The 17,494-nt window shown below is 39.7% G+C and overlaps 1 protein-coding gene across 12 annotated transcripts in view; it reads left to right on the forward strand.

Annotated features, from left to right (window-relative positions):
* pfkpa (phosphofructokinase, platelet a) overlaps window positions 1-14,758 on the forward strand; it is a 26,533-nt gene extending 11,775 nt beyond the window's left edge. For 3 of the 12 annotated variants that reach the window (XM_037973316.1, XM_017435387.3, XM_037973319.1), the window contains 13 exons: window positions 996-1,060; window positions 1,617-1,686; window positions 3,032-3,178; window positions 4,177-4,247; window positions 5,282-5,369; window positions 6,045-6,197; window positions 9,945-10,109; window positions 10,908-10,969; window positions 11,538-11,649; window positions 11,946-12,045; window positions 12,295-12,300; window positions 12,785-12,890; window positions 13,976-14,758. In XM_037973316.1, the coding sequence (XP_037829244.1) occupies window positions 996-1,060; window positions 1,617-1,686; window positions 3,032-3,178; window positions 4,177-4,247; window positions 5,282-5,369; window positions 6,045-6,197; window positions 9,945-10,109; window positions 10,908-10,969; window positions 11,538-11,649; window positions 11,946-12,045; window positions 12,295-12,300; window positions 12,785-12,890; window positions 13,976-14,132 (1,302 nt within the window). In that variant the 3' untranslated portion in view covers window positions 14,133-14,758. Of the gene's footprint in view, window positions 1-995; window positions 1,061-1,616; window positions 1,687-3,031; window positions 3,179-4,176; window positions 4,248-5,281; window positions 5,370-6,044; window positions 6,198-8,628; window positions 8,782-9,944; window positions 10,110-10,907; window positions 10,970-11,537; window positions 11,650-11,945; window positions 12,046-12,294; window positions 12,301-12,784; window positions 12,891-13,975 lie in introns of all 12 variants that reach the window. The other 9 variants (XM_037973315.1, XM_017435385.3, XM_017435386.3 and 6 more) reach the window with 3 other exon arrangements.
* The last annotated feature ends 2,736 nt before the right edge of the window (window positions 14,759-17,494 follow it).

The following is a 17,494-nucleotide window of genomic DNA, read 5'->3' on the forward strand; positions in this document are numbered from 1 at the left end:
GATGCCCGCTGCAACATCTCCACATAGCCAGCTGCTGTTTGACGCCCCTGCACAACCTGAAGCTCCATTGTTTCATTGAAGGAAAACGCACCCCAAATCATGATGGAGCCCCCACCACTGTGCCGTGTAGAAAACATCTCAGGTGGGATCTCCTTGTCATGCCAGTAATGTTGGAAGCCATCAAGACCATCAAGGTTAATTTTTTTTCTCATCAGAGAAGACAACTTTCTTCCACCTTTCAATGTCCCATGATTGGTGCACCCTTGCAAAGTCCAAACGGGCAATTTTGTGGCGTTGAAGAAGACGTGGCCTTTGAAGACGTTTTTTGTTTCTGAAGCCTTTCTCTCGCAGATGCCGTCTGATGGTTATTGGGCTGCAGTCAGCACCAGTAATGGCCTTAATTTGGGTAGAGGATCGTCCCGTGTTTTGACGGACAGCCAATCGGATGCTGCGGCTCAGAGGTGGTGAAATTCTTTTGGGTCTACTACTTGACTTTTTTGTTCCATAACCCTCAACCTCAGCAGCGATGGCACGTTGTGAGAGGCCTTGCTTATGCAGCACAACAAACCTACCACGTTCAAAGTCAGTGAGCTTTTTTGCTTTTGCCATCAGGTCTTGACAGTGTAAAGACTTGACAGAAAATGACATGAAATCCAGATTTTTGCACAGCTTTTGGCTTTTAAATACTATGGTCTTAAACCTTTGATCAGCTGAAAAAATCACGTTTGAGTGTAAATGCAGTTTTTTAGAAAATTCCCTGCTCAAAAGTTCTTGTCTCTTGCACTGATTTTTTCCTTTAACATTGTGAAGCTCTACTTNAGAACCTTCCTAAGATCCAATAGTGCAAAATGCAAATTCTTGCAATTTTTTGACTGGTCTTAAGATTTTGATCAGGAGTGTATAAATGGAAAAAACTCCACCTGTTGTTCTGTTTCTAGGATACTAAATACAAACGGTAAACCCTGTGGTCTTTTTGGTCTTTTTTTTTTCCCTAGACTCAAGAAGTCCAAAAGGCCATGGACCAGAAACGGTTTGAGGATGCTGTTAAGCTTCGGGGCAGGTCAGACCAAATCTCAAATCCCAAAACCATATATTCTCTGAACATGAAGATATGACAGTCAGTTTGATGTTGCTCTGCTGTGGTGGACTTTTATTTTAGCATATTGATAAATCATTAAGAGAAAATTGTAAAAGAAAGTGAGGCTAGAAAGCTTAGTGGGGTGAGGGCTGTGTTAGAAAAAACACAAGCCATATAGCAGTGAGAGATCCACTGAGTTAGAGAAGAATGAAATAACTAGTTTGATGCATAAACAGCAAAATCTTTAGAAAGTTTAAACGGCTCATTTTGTCGCACAATTATAAAATTCAAATTGATACTGTGTAGAAATAATTAAAGAAATCAAAATGCCACTTCAGGCATGCAAAGTCCAATTTCATAGCACACTTTTCCCAGTAGAGCCACACGTTTGGATGTATTTATTGTATTACTTTTTTTTTTCCGAGCTTCGGGAGAAGTAGAAAATCGGAAATCATGATGTTCAGAAAAGATTATTGGACAAATGGTAATAAGGTTTTCTCAAACCTGTTGACTCAAACTGTTTTCGGTTGTTTTGCAGGAGCTTTGAAAACAACCTAAGGACATACAAACTGTTGGCTCATCGTAAACCAGAATCCGAACTGCCAATAGTAAGTTTAACACAAAGAGAGAACAATACACACACACACGAGCAGATCCCTTCATTCTGCTTGACAAGCAGGTTTCCCAAGAGTGAAAAGCAGTTCCCCGACCCAAGGATGTGTTTAATAATGTATCTCACTGTCCTGAAGTCCCACCCACAAATGACTCAGTGGCTGTAGTTCTGATGATGTGTGTTGCTGCTATGTTCTTGACAGAACAAGGCACATTCATTGAGTGAAGAATTTATGTAAACATGTGTCCAAACTGAGTATTTTGTACACAGATGCAATATAGTACATGTATTCACCCCTTTAGTATCTTTTCTGTTTTGTTTTACAACCTGAATTTTAAAAAGATTTTCAGTTTGTTTTTTAGTAATGGTCCTACACAAAATAGTCCAGATTAATGGCGTTACATTGGGGTGGGGGGCCTTGAGTATTTTAAAAAACTGAACAGTACTGCGTACATTATTTTTTTCCGCAAACATGGAAGAAAGTGCTGTGGACAAATACGGCTAAAACTGAACACCTCTTATCATGCTGAAAACACCATCCCGACAGTGATGCATGGTGGTGGCAGCATCATGCTGTGGGGAGGTTTTTTATCAGCCGGGACTGAGAAACTGGTCAGAGTTGAAGGAAAGTTGGATGGAGCAAAAATACAAAGAAATTCTTGAGAGACATTTTAGTCTTCCAGAGATGTGAGACTGGGACGGAGGTCCACCTTCTAGCAGGACACTGACCCTCTGCTGCAGAAACACTCCTCTGGTTTAAGAAAAACCAGGTAAAGGTCCTGGAATGGTCTAGTCAAAGATCTAACCTCAGTCCAACTGAATCTCTGGTTTGATTTAAAGATTGTTGGACACAAGCAGCAGCCGTTCAACTTTTTCTTATTTCTTGTTCATTTTACTATAAAATGATTTAGGATCTTTTAAGTTGTTGAGTCAAAATGTTAAGTTCCATTTAAATTTCAGATTGTACAACAACCACAACCAATGTTTGTTGTTGTTATGGTTTTAAAAAAATGTTTGTAACAGTCAGTAAAGCTAGAAATGTCTGACTGTAGGTGACTCTGTCAGTCAGGGGCTGCTGTGGCTCCAGGAGGCTGCTCAGACTGAAGATAATCAAGGTGTAAAGGCAGCGTGACATGGCTCTGTTATGTGCTGCTTGCCTCAGGGTTGGACTCCCCCTGCATTAGTAATGACGGCCTGTGTGTAGCACCAGAAGCCGTTTATTGATTCTTCTTATAAAACATCAACAGCTGCCCTCTGACTGACAGCATCAGTGAGATTAGCTAAGGTGTAGTGTGTTTGATTAAAGGCCAATGTGCTGCTGTTTGTATTTCCTTCCTCAGAGCAACTTTAATGTGGCGGTGCTGAATGTTGGAGCCCCCGCAGCAGGAATGAACGCTGCTGTCCGATCAGCTGTCAGGGTGGGAATCTCTGAGGGACACAAGATGTTTGCTGTCAGTGATGGATTTGAGGGATTCTACAAAGGACAGGTGAGCTCTCCACATCCTCAGGAACCATCACAGTAAAAGGATTTCATGTTGTAATTTTAAATCTGTTTATAACAGAACCCAAAAAGCTTGATGGAAAACTATTGTGTGTGACTTGCCATTTTTCACATCGGTGACTGAGAGAATTGCCTTAGCTTGATGAGCGTCAGACTCATTGAGCAATCATTGTTAGCTGCCTCACCGAAGAATAATCAGGGAAAGTCAGGGGATAATCTGTGCAGATTAATGTAAACCAATTTCTCCCATGGAATCCCCGAGCAGCCTGAGCAGATGCAGTACCACAAAAAACCACTAGATGGCAACAGAACATTAAGTCATTTTGTGGCCGATACAAAAGCACAGATGTCTGATTATCGTGATTTCTCACCTCGTTGGTTCATCACTAAAACAGTGAGTTTTGAATAGCTCTGTGGGATGTTAAAAGTGGAAATTGGATTGTAATCTAAGACTGGACTTTTGTTTTTTGTTCTGTTACTAGTGGAACTGGTTTCGCCCTTCTTCAAACCATGTGAAAAAATGAGCTCTTTCTCAGAACGCCATAAAATAAATGATCACATCCTTTGTTTTCATCAGAATGTCTCCATTGTCACGGAGTTGAACAGTTTCTGTAAGCTCTGACCAGCTGAAATTAGACTGTATCTTTAAGAAGTTTATACCAGAGGGAGGAAGAAAGTCCTACTGTTTAAATCTTACAGACTACACTGCTGTGTAAATAAGAGTTTGTGCAGCAAATAACTGTAATACTTTTCCGCACTGATCCTGCACTGAGATCTGATGATGTATTGGAAACTGAGCAACTGTATTTAGGTGAATACATAACCACAGGATCCATCTTTAGCCCTCCTGTCATAAATTTTTAATGTAAAAGCTATTAATTTGCTTTAACATTGGACACTAAAATAGGTCGGTGAGGTCATGGTGAAACTAAATAGCATCTTATTGTCCTTTATGTGATATTTAATCTGTTGTTCTTCCTTCAGATTAAGGAGATTAAATGGAGTGATGTCGGAGGATGGACGGGACAGGGTGGCTCCCTTTTGGGTACTAAAAGGTAAAGGTTTCACGCAAAGTCAGAGGTGTTGAAGGGATAGTTTGGGTCTTTTTGAAGCAAGGTTTTTTGAAAAGGTAATAAATGAACAATATCTTACCAGTTGTAGATGGTTTTTGAATGATCTCAGTTTGGAAAAATAGTCTAATTCTGACTAGACTGATAAACTAATGACTCACTGTAGTAAGGCCAAAACCAAAATAAAACTACTACAGGCTCCTATAGTTCAAAGCAGTTCATGCCAACACTATTCTAAAAATCTTTTACACAACCATTGTTATTGCATTACACAGTTATTTACATAAAATTTAGTCATCAGGTCAATCATTAGTGTCAGTCAGAATTACTATGTAAAACAAAGCTAACTAAGGTGTAAATATAAAAAAGATACCATTCACTGTAAAATTTTGAATATTAGTTGTTTTGAAGCAGAAAAATCAGCTTTTGAAGTGGTATTGGTGACCTAATATTGGTTTGTATGAGTGTGCTCATTCCTGAAGCATTGCATTACACATTGTTCTGGCAGAAATCTGATGATATTCCTGCACACCAGGCTGCATCAGAAGTGCTACAGCTAGCTGCCACTACTTGTGCTTGCAAATAACAACAAAATTCGATGTTAATAACTGTGTACTGTGAAACTGATGGCAACAATGTTTTATGAAAACCATTTTTCTGAAAACGCCATAAAGTTTGCAGTTTGAGTTGTTTTAAGACGGCAGCGATCCACTTTGGTGTTGATCCACGCTCTGACTAGCCATTAGGTCACCAGTCCTGTCAACATCAAGTCCTGTTTTTCCAAACTGATGATGTTTTTGTTGTTGTTTTCTGAACATTTCTTATTGCAAATATTGTATTGTTCTTAACCTCTCTGTACAACCCCTTTTTCCAAATCGCTGAACTATCCCTTTAAGTTTAAAAAGTTGGAGTGTACACTAGCTGTATATACTTTTTCAACAGATATCTGCTTCATTTTTAAATTCAAAGCTTTTTGAGTGATCATGTGAAAATAAAACTTTCTTATTTCTCCTCCTCAGAACTCTTCCTGCCAAGCATGTTGATAAAATTGCTGAGCAGATGCGAAAATATAACATAAACGCTCTGCTGGTTATTGGTGGATTTGAGGTATGTTTTAAATCTCTTATGATGCTGGTAGTTAAGCTCATTTTTAATTTAGTCTACAAGCTCAGATCTTTAGTGCTGAATATTAATGACTTTAGCAACATTATTTCTGCTCATGTTATTGAAACAGACAGCTGTTATTTTTTATGATGTGTTGTATTTATTGTTTAGTGTTGATTCATTCCATTAGTCCTCTCCCTTTCATGCCAAAACATCACTTTATGGTTCATGTGTACATAACAATGCTTCAAAGTCAATTCTCTGCCTCAAACTGGGACAACAGAGCTAACGAGTTCAAAAGCAACAAACTGAGTTGCACAGAGAGAATAACTTGAAGCATTTGGCTGAAATTAGAAGTGAAAGGGGAGATAATTTGATGCTTTCCTCCAGCCATTTCACGCAGTCCTGTTTAGATGCTCACCAGCTTCAAATTTTTCCTGTGATGAATGCAAGTAAAAAGACTTTTCCTCTGTTTATATGAGTGTTTGTGGGGCTGAATGTGGAGTGGTTCCTGTCTGTTTCGCTGCTGTCCGTTGTGATAGACCTGGCTCCTCCTCTTGGCACTCTTCACTTATGTCTTTCCTTTCCTTGTGGCAAGTAGCACCTCTCAACCCAACCACCGTGCCAAAGTCTCTTTCCCTTCCAGACCCTACTAAAGCCCTTGGCTCTGCCCTGCAGGCCTTCCTGTCACTGCTGGAATTGTCAGCGGCTCGTGGGAAATTTGACGAGTTCTGTGTGCCGATGGTCATGGTCCCAGCCACTGTCTCCAACAATGTGCCTGGCTCAGACCTCAGCATTGGCGCTGACACGGCCCTGAACGCCATCACTGCTGTAAGTGATGGGGCCTGGCGACATGATTTAGATGAGCTCAGCAACACAAACACACACACACAGAATCCACAAACATGCTCACACAGCAAATCCAAGAAGGGAGAGATTGCTCACTCAGTCTTTTCACCAGTGACTCTCACTCCTGCCAGCCCGTCAGAAGATTATCTGGGAGAGAATTCCTGTGACGGTTGGCATCTGTAAGCCACATCTGGCCTACAGAAAAGCTCCAATTAGAGTTTGAAAAATTTAGCCTCACAGCACGTCTGCACTGTAAGGACGGCTGGTGGAAACTAAGGTGTACAGTGGCATCCCTCCCTTCAATAAACAGGTAAGTAAATGAGTGAAAACATGGAGGCATGCTGTGTGGTGCACAAGTGTCGTGACCGCCATGTTTGCGCTGCCTGCCCCCTTCCCCCACCTGTGTGTGCGTTCTTCCTTCTTTTTAAATGACCAAAGTAGAGTTTCTTGTCTAGTTAGTTCACATGTGTACACCTTCAGAAAAAGATTAGACGATATTGAAAATGGAGATAAAAAGGTTTGAAAGAGTGTACAATATTTCATAAAACAAAATAAAGTTCACAAAAGACATCTTGGTTTCAAAGTTCAAGCCACTATAATTTACATACATACATACATTTTGCTTCTAATGAGCTAGATGTTCTCAAACTTTGTAAAATAAATTCCATTTAAGAACATACTAAGTTCTCCAAGTACAACTTATTGCAGCAGACATTACAAAACACCAGTCAAAGCTTACAAGCTCTTATCTGACAAAAACGAACTAAATCACTAACCCTTGCTGAAAAGTGCAGTTTAGGGTGTGATGATTTCAAAAGGTTATAGAGAACAATGGTTCGTCCCTTAAGTTCAGGACCTTTTCTGTCTAAGTGATTCATAGATTGTTTTTTTGTGAAGCCACTTAACTCTATCTTAAAACGGTCAGGTACTGGACTGAAAATGAGTGCCAAATTAGTAAATGTCCAAAGAAAAACTTAAGATAAAAACTTGGAGAATGTCTGATTTGTGTCTTTGGAAGCAAAAATAAAGACTGATTCAAGATTTGCACAGAAGTGTACATCTGTTCCTGCATTTTAGATGGAGTACATTCCAAAACAGTTGGGATTGGATCCGTGCTCAAAAAATTGCACGAGACAGTTATTAAAGAACTTACAACAATGTTCTTGAAAAGCAATACAATGTGGAGGTAGAGCCATTAAAATCAGCTAAAACTTAATAATGAACAAAAAATAGCTTTATGTTAACGTCCAGAGGTGGCTTCTGCTGCTCTGGGTTTGGAGGCATCTGGGATTGACGATCACACCGTGGAAACATGGATTAAGTTCAGACAAATCGGTATTCTAGATCTCTTCATGGAAACAAAAAGGGTGATTTTAAGCTCCAGACAAAAACAACAAAAAGACCAAGTCCAAAAGCTGAACTCTGTGACGATATGGGGTGAAATCAGTGTCTTTGGCAAGGAGCATGCTGAGGTTTTAGAGCATCATACTCTTCCTTCTAGTCCCCAACTTTTCTATGTTTGTCCAGCATCTATTTATCCAGCCAATGTGGAACTGCATTTTGCACAGATTTTAAAACATGGCTGCAGGTAAAGAAGTTATGGGTACTCAAATGGCCTGCCTACAATCCTGACCTCTCCCCATTGGGAAAAAATGTACATTTGGATGACTGAAAGGGTATACCTTCTGGTCCTCAATGCAAGAACATTTTTGTTACGTGTTTAATGAAGAAAAAAAAAGCAGGAATGGATGTATATTAGCAAAATAAATCACACTGATTAGACAATCTTTGGTTGGTTTCTGCTATGAAATAAAAGTCAAAGTAAATCTAATAGTCACTGTTTATCTTTTGTCTGCATTTTCCATACTGGCTTATCTTTTTGTCGAGGGTTGTACAAACTTTCAACAAAGCAATGTGAAAGTCTAATTCTTAGTCAGACCATCATTTCCTTCAGTTCTTCATCCTCCCCTTAGTGTTTTTGCAGGCTTGATCAGTGCTGCTTGTCCTGCCTGTAACGTTTAGGCCGCCCCACTGCTAATATAGCCGTCATATGGTTGCTCCATGCTGTGGCGCACAAACACACAGACCTCCATGCTGTCTGGTTTCACATTTCTGACTCTCCCAGTCTTTTTGTTTTTCCCTCTATTACCTCTTCTGTACCATATACCCTCCCCTACTTTACTCAGTTCTTCCCTTTCTTCCTTTGTTCTGTCCTCTCCATTCATTTACCATCTCCTCCACTGCTCTGTTTGCACTCCTGTCTTCATCTGCCAAAGGGAAGCCATGGCGGCTATCACACGGAAAGAGCCAGAATGGCAGGATACGCTCTCACAAGCTGAGAGAGTTTCACCTCTCTCGGTGGTCAGCCCCTTCAGTGGCTCTAACATGTGTGTTCTATATACTGCCGCTTCAGGCGCTTGAGTGTTTGCTGCAGCTGTATGAGGCTCGTGGTACCTTTGAGGAGTTTTGCATCCCGATGTGTATGCTGCCTGCCACCATAAGTAACAATGTACCCGGCACTGAGCTCAGTATTGGGGCAGACACGGCCCTCAATGCTATTGTGGAGGTAAGGCAGTTCAAGCCGCCGCAGCTTTCACTGCTTCTTTTCAAGATGCCCTCTAAGAGGCGCACATTAGATATCAGTGGAGCTAATGGTCCAGTGCTAATAACAAACTGTCAGGTTATAAAATCACACAGTGTTGCATGATTTTTTTTTTTTCTGTGAAGTTTAAATTGTTGCAGTAACTTGATCTACAATCTAACATGGACTGTATGTCTGACACTAATCTTAAACCATTACTACTGTTGAAACTTAAAACTCATTAGCTGATAGCGGAGACCACTTGATTATCAGCACTGGGCCAATAAATAAAACATTAGAAGTTTAGAAAGTTGTTTTACATTTGATTTGCTCTCTTGCTCTTTGCAGGGCTCCAGTTTGTCTGGTAAAGCAGCATTTTGCTTCAACCTGTGATTTCTGTAAATGATCACCATGTTGATTTGCTTGGTTTTATCCATGTGAAATGTGTTAAAGTATGCTAACAGTATGACTGGGCATCAGGTCACTTTGTTCCTTTGCTAGTTCGTACCCCCACGTTACCCAGGAGTTACCATTTGGTACCATTCGGTACCCATGTAGTTACCACTGCATATCCATGGATTTCTGTTGACTGTTAAATATTTTCAAACATTTTCATTTATGCAAATGCTCATTTGCAAACCATGTTTGTGGTTTTGTTGATACTTGAAACACTCAAACCAATCTAATCCCTTACTCAAAAATCCTATTCCTATTTGTAACCAAATTTTAACCAAAAATCTAGAGAAATACTGGTTGTGGCAATATACCAAAGCAGTACAAACAAGAAAAAACAAAACAAAACTCAAAATAAGAGAGATACTTCAAGGGAATTTCTCAAGAGAGAAACCATTTACCAGGGACCAGGAGAGCTAACCCAATCTGGTTACCAAGAGACCCATGACAGGCAGCTCTTTAAACAAACAAACAAAAAAAGCAAAACAACAAGACTCAGAGTATGAAGAGACCAAAACTGGCACAGGTACAAAGTATGACTGTATGACTACTAATTACTGCCTCAGTATTTATGCTGGTTTGGTTTGTTGCCACTTTGTTGGGTTCAGCTAAAGTTTAGTAGCTCAGACATTCACACATTTAGCCCGCATTAATTCTTAGTGTTCTAATGTTGTGAGCATGTGTGCATGTGTCAGACTTGTGACCGCATCAAGCAGTCCGCCAGTGGGACCAAGAGACGCGTGTTCATTATTGAGACCATGGGGGGCTACTGTGGCTACCTGGCCACAGTAGGAGGCCTGGCAGCTGGGGCTGACGCAGCATATATCTACGAGGAGCAGTTTGACATCAGAGATCTTCAGGTAAGACACACATGAAACTAATGCTGCACTACTTTAAAAGTTGGAACTTAGACCTGAGAATGAAGTCAAGTCCAACTTAACCACACTCCAGTTGAATGTCAAAAAATGAGCAAAAAATATTTTCAAACACCTCAGCAACATGTTTCTTATTAGTGTTTATACAGTATCATGTGTGTAATTGATGACTGAGGCAGCCATATTGGATTTTAAAGTTGGAGCTGCTGTGAAACCTCAGTTTTTATGTTTCAAGTCAGAAAAGTCAACTGGAACCCCCCCCCCTAGGTTCACACTGTGATTTTGTCTATCATAGACAAAATGTTTTGTCATGAAAGAATAAGAAAATCTTATCAAAAAAGAAAAGCTTGAATCAGTGCTTTTTGGTCATTACGTGTGTCAGGATCACTGACAGATGATTTAACACTTTCATGACCAAAGATGACCCATGACAGATATCAAGCAATACCAATGGTATTGGCTCATGTTGCTACTGGTTAGTGAGCACAATATTTGGCAAATTGTATTGGTTTTCAGCTTGCAACTGGACCACAGTAAAGATTGGTGTAATGTCAGAGTTTAATGTTCTGAGTGCAGTATGAATTTTGACGTTCAAGTTGACTTTTCTGACTTTCAACTCTAACACTGACTTTCAAGAACAAGAGGAAACCCACTGTGTATCTGTATAAATTCATCCATGCTCTGCTCCCAACAGACTTCAAATCTACATTCAGGCTTTATTATAAAGTAGCATGTTAGAGCACTGCCTACTGGTTAACGTGACTCATCATTTCTTGTCCACAGGCTAATGTTGAGCATCTGACTGAGAAAATGAAGACCAGCATTCAAAGAGGACTGGTGCTCAGGTCAGACACAAGACTTGGGCTTTTTGTGATAATAAAAGTTTTTTAAAAGATCACTCCTAGATATCAGTAAAGCATACACTATACTGCCAAAAGTATTCACTCACCCATCAAAATCATTGAATTCAGGTGTTCCAATCACTTCCATGGCCACAAGTGCACAAAGCAATGTCCATAAAGACATGGATGAGTGAGTTAGGTGTAGAACTTGACTGGCCTACACAGAATTTTGACCTCAGCCCAACAGAACACCTTTGGGATGAATTAGAGAAGAGACTGTGAGCCAGGCCTTCTGTTCAAGATAAGTGTCTGACCTCACAAATACACTTCTGGAAGAATGGTCAAAAATTCCCATAAACACTCCTAAACCTTGTGGAAAGCCTTCCCAGAAGAGCTGAATCTGTTATAGCTGCAAAGGGTGGGCCAACATCATATTAACCCCTATGAATTAAGAATGGGATGGCACTCAAGTTCATATGTGTGTGAAGGGAGACGAGCGAATACTTTTGGGAATATAGTCTAAGTTGATGTAAGTGTCCCTCTCCTAACACCTTGTTTCCTGTGTGTGTAGAAATGAGAACAGTAATGAGAACTACACCACAGACTTCATTTATCAGCTGTATTCAGAAGAAGGGAGGGGAGTGTTTGACTGCAGGAAGAATGTGCTCGGACACATGCAGCAGGTACAGTTGGATGGCTTCAACTTTTACACATGGATAAAAACAAAGAAATCTACAAGTTATGAAAAGCAACAAACCCAGTCTTTCATATGCGTGTTGGAAATATGCACATCCCCTGTTGGCCTTTTTGTTGTCTTTGTTGTATTTTGTTTGTGTGTCTCTGGAGTTTAGCGCAGACAAATTTGGATCAAACAAACCTTTAATAATAATGAGATTTTTAAAAAAAAAAGATACAGAGAACTAAAAAAAGAATGTAAAACAAAAGGAAATTGAGTAAAATTGTGTTATTCATTTTAAAGGGAGGAGCACCATCCCCATTCGACCGTAACTTCGGGACCAAGATCTCAGCCAAGGCGATGCAGTGGCTTTCTCAGAAGTTGGTGGAGTCTTACAGACGAGGTACAGCTTTTTGTTTTCCAGATTATTCTCTGAGTGGAATCACTATACCATAGAGGATCCTGCAGAGACGTGGCCCATATGAAGCAGATCTGTCATGAAATCACTCTGATTTTCTAAAAATGTTCTCCCTAATTTGTGCTCATTTAACCTCGTAAGTGTAGGAGTTTATTAATGAAAAAAAATGACAATTAAAGTTGAACTCCTTTTTGTCCTTTATCTCTTGTTTGTCCTGCGCTCTGATGACATAAGACGAAGGTAAATCTTTCGTAATGGCTCCATAACCATCTTCATGTTTTTTTTTTAATTATTTCGCTACATGTCCCTGTGTGTCATTTTGTAGTGTATATCATAGAGATATACACATCCTGTCCCGGCACATGTGGGGCACAGCTGGAACTGTGTCTTACATGTTTATCAGCAGCTGCCATGCGTTTCTATTTCCAGTTAATGATTCATCTGAAAATAATCTGTCTGGAAATGTTTAGGCATGAGCTAGATGAATAACGCATTTCTTTTTGCTGCTTTTTCCATCATGCGATGCTTTAGTTGCCTTTTAGTCGTAGTAATGCCTTCTGCGTCATCTCTTACTGTTGTGATTTCACTTAACATGTTGTTTCTTTAGCTAATAGATTAAATCCCACCATAACATAGAGAAACCCCTCACACAAACTAGAATGGTATCTGTTTGTCTGAGTATTGATTGTGTTTCCACCTGGGACTGAACAATATGTCGCTGCAGGCCGAGTGTTTGCCAACTCGGAGGACTCCTGCTGTTTGCTGGGGATGCGTGCCAGGGCTCTGGTCTTCCAACCTGTTGTGCAGCTCAAGGAGGAGACCGACTTTGTGTATGTTCATTTATAGCTTGGAAAATTAACAGGCTGAAAAACACGTTTTTAAAGCAATAGTGGTGACACACTGAAGTGGGGTTCTGTAAATGGTTTCTGAGAGTTTAAAATCTTCTTGTAGATAGAGTTTTGAATGAGCTCAGTTTGGAGAAATACTTTCATTCTGACCAGACTGATGAGCTAACAGCTGCTTCAAGCAAAACTAAGATCAAAGTCGAATTACTGCCATCTTAAAACTCTAAACTGCAAACGTTCTTTAATAAATCTTTACACTGCCATCAGTTTTGCATTGGGTAGTTCTTTACATAGAATTCTTTAGTTCTTTTCACCCACAAATTGTGGCGACAGCAGCTAGCTGTAGTACTTCTGGTGAAGGCTGGGGCAATTCCTGCAGGAATGTTGTAATATTTTTGCCAGAAAAAACTATTATGCAAAACTGGCAGTGGTGTAAATGTGTATAAAACAGCATTTACAGAAAATTGAAGATTTGAGACTTTTGTTGTAATACATTAATGTCTACTTTGGACGTAGATCAGCTTGGACCATCAGTTTGGTCTGAGCTGATCCACTTTAAAAGCTGATTTAGCCATCCTAAAACAAGTCCAGTCTTTATATTTTTATAGTGATTTGTTCTAACGCTATATCATAAATCTTTATGGTGCTGTTAGTTTCACATTACATTGTTTATTTGGCAGAAATATTAGGATAGTCCTGCTGGAAGTGCCCTAGACTGCACAGGAAGTGCTACAACCAGTTGGTACTGACACTATTTGCACTTGCAAATAACTATAGAATTCAGTGGAAATAATTGTGTAAGATATATTGACTCGGTCATAAAAGTTTTGAGATTTTAAAGATTGAAGGTGTTTTAAAACGGCAGCAATCTATTGTTCTTGGCTGCATTCTGACTAGTCATTAGCACGTCAGTCTGGTGAAAAATGTAACCATTTCTCCAGACTGAGGCCTAGCAAAGGGTTATTTACAAGAGGTAAGATAATAAGTGTTCCATAGAACCCCACTTTAAGCTGTCTGTACTATTCCTTTAATGGACATTATCAACATGACATATATTTTTGTTCCTGCAGTCATCGGATTCCCAAAGAACAGTGGTGGCTGAAGCTGCGTCCTCTTATGAAGATCTTGGCCAAGTACAAGACGAGCTACGACGTGTCCGACTCGGGACAGGTGGAGCACGTCATCCACAGCCGACCCAAAGAGTCCGACGCTTCAGTCGCCATGTGAACGCCCTCGCCGTGCTGCTTCCCACAGAAGTTCAGTCTGTGTGTAAGACTTAAACCATGTGTGAGGTGTTAGTCCAGATGTTGTGAAGGAGCTGCAGTGAGCAGCTGTCTCTGTTTGGTCCCCATATTGTGTTCATTTCCTGTTTTTTGTCATTTTCATGACCATGACTCATGAAGTTTAAATTAGCAGTACTCCTGTTCTTCAAAAAGAAAGAAAAAAAAAACTTTCAGCAGTCTTGCCATGCACTTGCGTGTTCTCGTTGCCCTGGATGTTTAGTGTTGTAGTTGTTTTTAAATTGCACTTCCTCTGTCTCAAGTTGCGTAGACAGGCTCTGATTGTAGGGCTGCGTAAAGACAGACTAGACACTTTATTTGCGGTAAAAACCAGAGTGTGTGTCCGCTGAGCACAAGCGTAAGGTTCAGCATATGTATGTGAGGCTGCTGTATGCTGTGCTTTACACAGAGAACTAATATTTATATATTTAACATTGTTTATTTTGCTTGTAAACATGGACATATTAATTATTGTACTGTAGGCCCAGCTGTACTTAGTAGTGTTATTCCACCAACATAGATGTGAGACCAAGGTTTACCACAGAATAAAACCAGACTTTGAAGTGTAACGAATTTTTGTCAACTCATTAATTGTTATACTCCTCTTTAATCCATCTTTTTTCCTTCTTTTTTTGGGGTCTAACAATTAAAGAAATCTACATCATACACTCTTTCAAATGTTTTCAAAATATACTGTTCTTCAGACAGAGTGAATTTTTTGCTGGTTGAAATAATTACACTTAAGGCTTTGTGGCTTAACCAGATCAGTTATGAATATATAGTATGTCTTTTCACTTAAATTTGGCATGAACTATCTGGCACTTCTGCAAGCTTTTGGATCATTGCTGAAATGTTAAATTACATTTGAGCTTCTTATGACTATGACTGCTCAGGGAGCCTGGCTGTGTAGAAGTGCGGTGTTTCACAAAGGTTATGAACAACTATTATCCTGCCTGCTGTAGATAGCTCTTTGATCAGCTTCAGAAATGGTGTTTATGTTTGACAGGACTGATGAGCTAACGGCTAGTCTGAAAGCAGCTGATTAGCTTAAAACGGCTCCCATCTCAAAAAAAAAAATCATAGCAGCTCGTGGAAATGCTGTTTCAGCAACCTTTACACCACCATCAGTTTGTCAGCACACGGTTGTTTACTTTGAATTCTGTTATTTATAAGCTCAAATAGCAGCAGCAGCTAGCAGTGGCACTTTAGGGCCGCTTTGAACAGGAATTTAATCATTTTACCAAAATAGCCATGTAACGCAAAGTAAAGGTTTAAATTACTATAAGATAGTTTGAAGATGGCAGCAGTCCACACTGGTAGTGGGTCAGCTAATAATGGCACCTCGATGCTGCAGCTGCTGTTTGTTCTTGCAGATAATTAAAATTCTATGTAAATATTTGTGTACTGAGAAATTGACATGAATTACACCTAACCAATGTACACATTTCTTAAAAATTTACAGACATTTTAAAATCAAATCAAAAACAACTTAAAAGCCAACATTAAAAAGTGGAAATTTGCTAGTCTGTACAAATATTCCCTTTTTCAAATTCCAACTTTTTTCAAACTCGTACATCTAACAACCAAAATGACCAATAAGACAAAAACAAAATGGTTCAAAGAGAAAATGACCACACAGAGACACAAAAAATCTACAAAGATGCAAAGTGAAAACAGATCAAAGGGACTTAAAACTACAAAGGTAAACAATGTAAACATAAATAAATGCAAACAAACTACAAACAGATGAAAGTGAAAACAAGTTGAAGAGTGTCAAAACAGCAACCACAAGGGCCAAAACCGCAATGACATGATCAATAATGACACACAGAATGACTTGAATCAAAACAAAAAGCTCATCGCAGCACCGTTGTCTCTTTGTGTCTCGTTCCCAAGCAGAGGGAGTGGGGGGCTCTTTTTTTTTTTTTTTTTTTTTCCCGCTAGATTTATTAAACATTATTCTTATTGAGGAAAGATACTCCTTGGCTTTCGATAACAAAACATCAAGATAATCATTCAAAAGTTGTAATTAAAATCAGGTTTTATTTAGCGTTGCCACACTTAAAAAAAAAAACAAAAACGAGGAGAAATATGTGAGTTTGTCACATAAAATACAAAATTAGCTTTAAACAACAATGATGGAAGACATGCAGAGGATATTAGTAAACATCTAACAAAAAAAAAGTAAACATCTAACTAAGACCTCTGTGGAAGGAGTCCAGCAGATGGCGGCAGAGCACTGTCACGTCAGCGCCGTGGCCCGGTTCACCGGGTCCACTGTGACACGGATTCCCTCCATCACTCGTTGTCCACTCCTTCTCTTTACAATTCAGCCTGTGGTGGCTTATTGCTAAAACAAATTAACTGTGCGAAACATTGTGCCAGTGTGCGAAACTCTGTGTGTGTGTTGCCATAATTAGGAATTAATCTTATCATTTGAAAGAAAATTTCAATTTCCCGTGGGTGTATTAATTGTGTATACATGTAATTGGGCTCCTTTTTTTTCTCGGGTAAATGGACCTTTTTTACATTCTGCGTTAACTGGGAGTAATTACAGACATATGTGGCCGGTTTGAGGCCATCTCTTAGCGACAGCAGAGTGACGTGAAATGTAATTTGAAGAAAAAGCTACCTGAATCACCTTTACTCCCCACAGACTTCCCAGGAATAATTATTACCCCTAACTTCGACTAGTGTGGTTAATTTAGGTTCACTCCCACAGCTTGGCACTAAAAGAAGACTTGTTTCTTTTCCCTACAATTTCCCCGAGACCCCAGTGTCTGTGTGGTTCATCGTGGATGCAGTTTTGTACTGCAGGCTGCCTCTCTCTAAGCATGAAATTAGGAAATCCAATAATTTGGGTTGATTTAAGAATGCAAAGGGAAAGTGCGGGGTCATATGCACATAGGTAATCAATACTAATTACCATTTCATTTCTCTGCCCCCACTTTCTTTTCTTCACCAATCACATGTGAGTCCGATCTCACTGGACTGATTAAAGGTTGCAAATGAAGCGTCCGCACCTCCTGATTGTCATCAAAGGCCAACCACGCGCTCAGTAACTTTGTCTTCATTTAATTCTTCATCGTCTTCAGACAAGGCCCCAATTATAAGCTCGCAGTGAATCTCCAAAATAGCTTGTGCACATTGACCTTTTTAGATTAAACGTGCATTCTATATCTCTCGCCAGCACTCTAATTTCACTCCTAATGAACCACAGTGGTAGGAATTTCAGCTGCTGTAATAACTAGTTAGGAGCAGCCGTGCTAAAGCAGATCACTATAAAGGTAGCCTGTTAACAACAGCAAC

The sequence above is a fragment of the Kryptolebias marmoratus genome, linkage group LG21, assembly GCF_001649575.2.
Source record: "Kryptolebias marmoratus isolate JLee-2015 linkage group LG21, ASM164957v2, whole genome shotgun sequence".
Taxonomy (NCBI): Eukaryota; Metazoa; Chordata; class Actinopteri; order Cyprinodontiformes; family Rivulidae; genus Kryptolebias; species Kryptolebias marmoratus.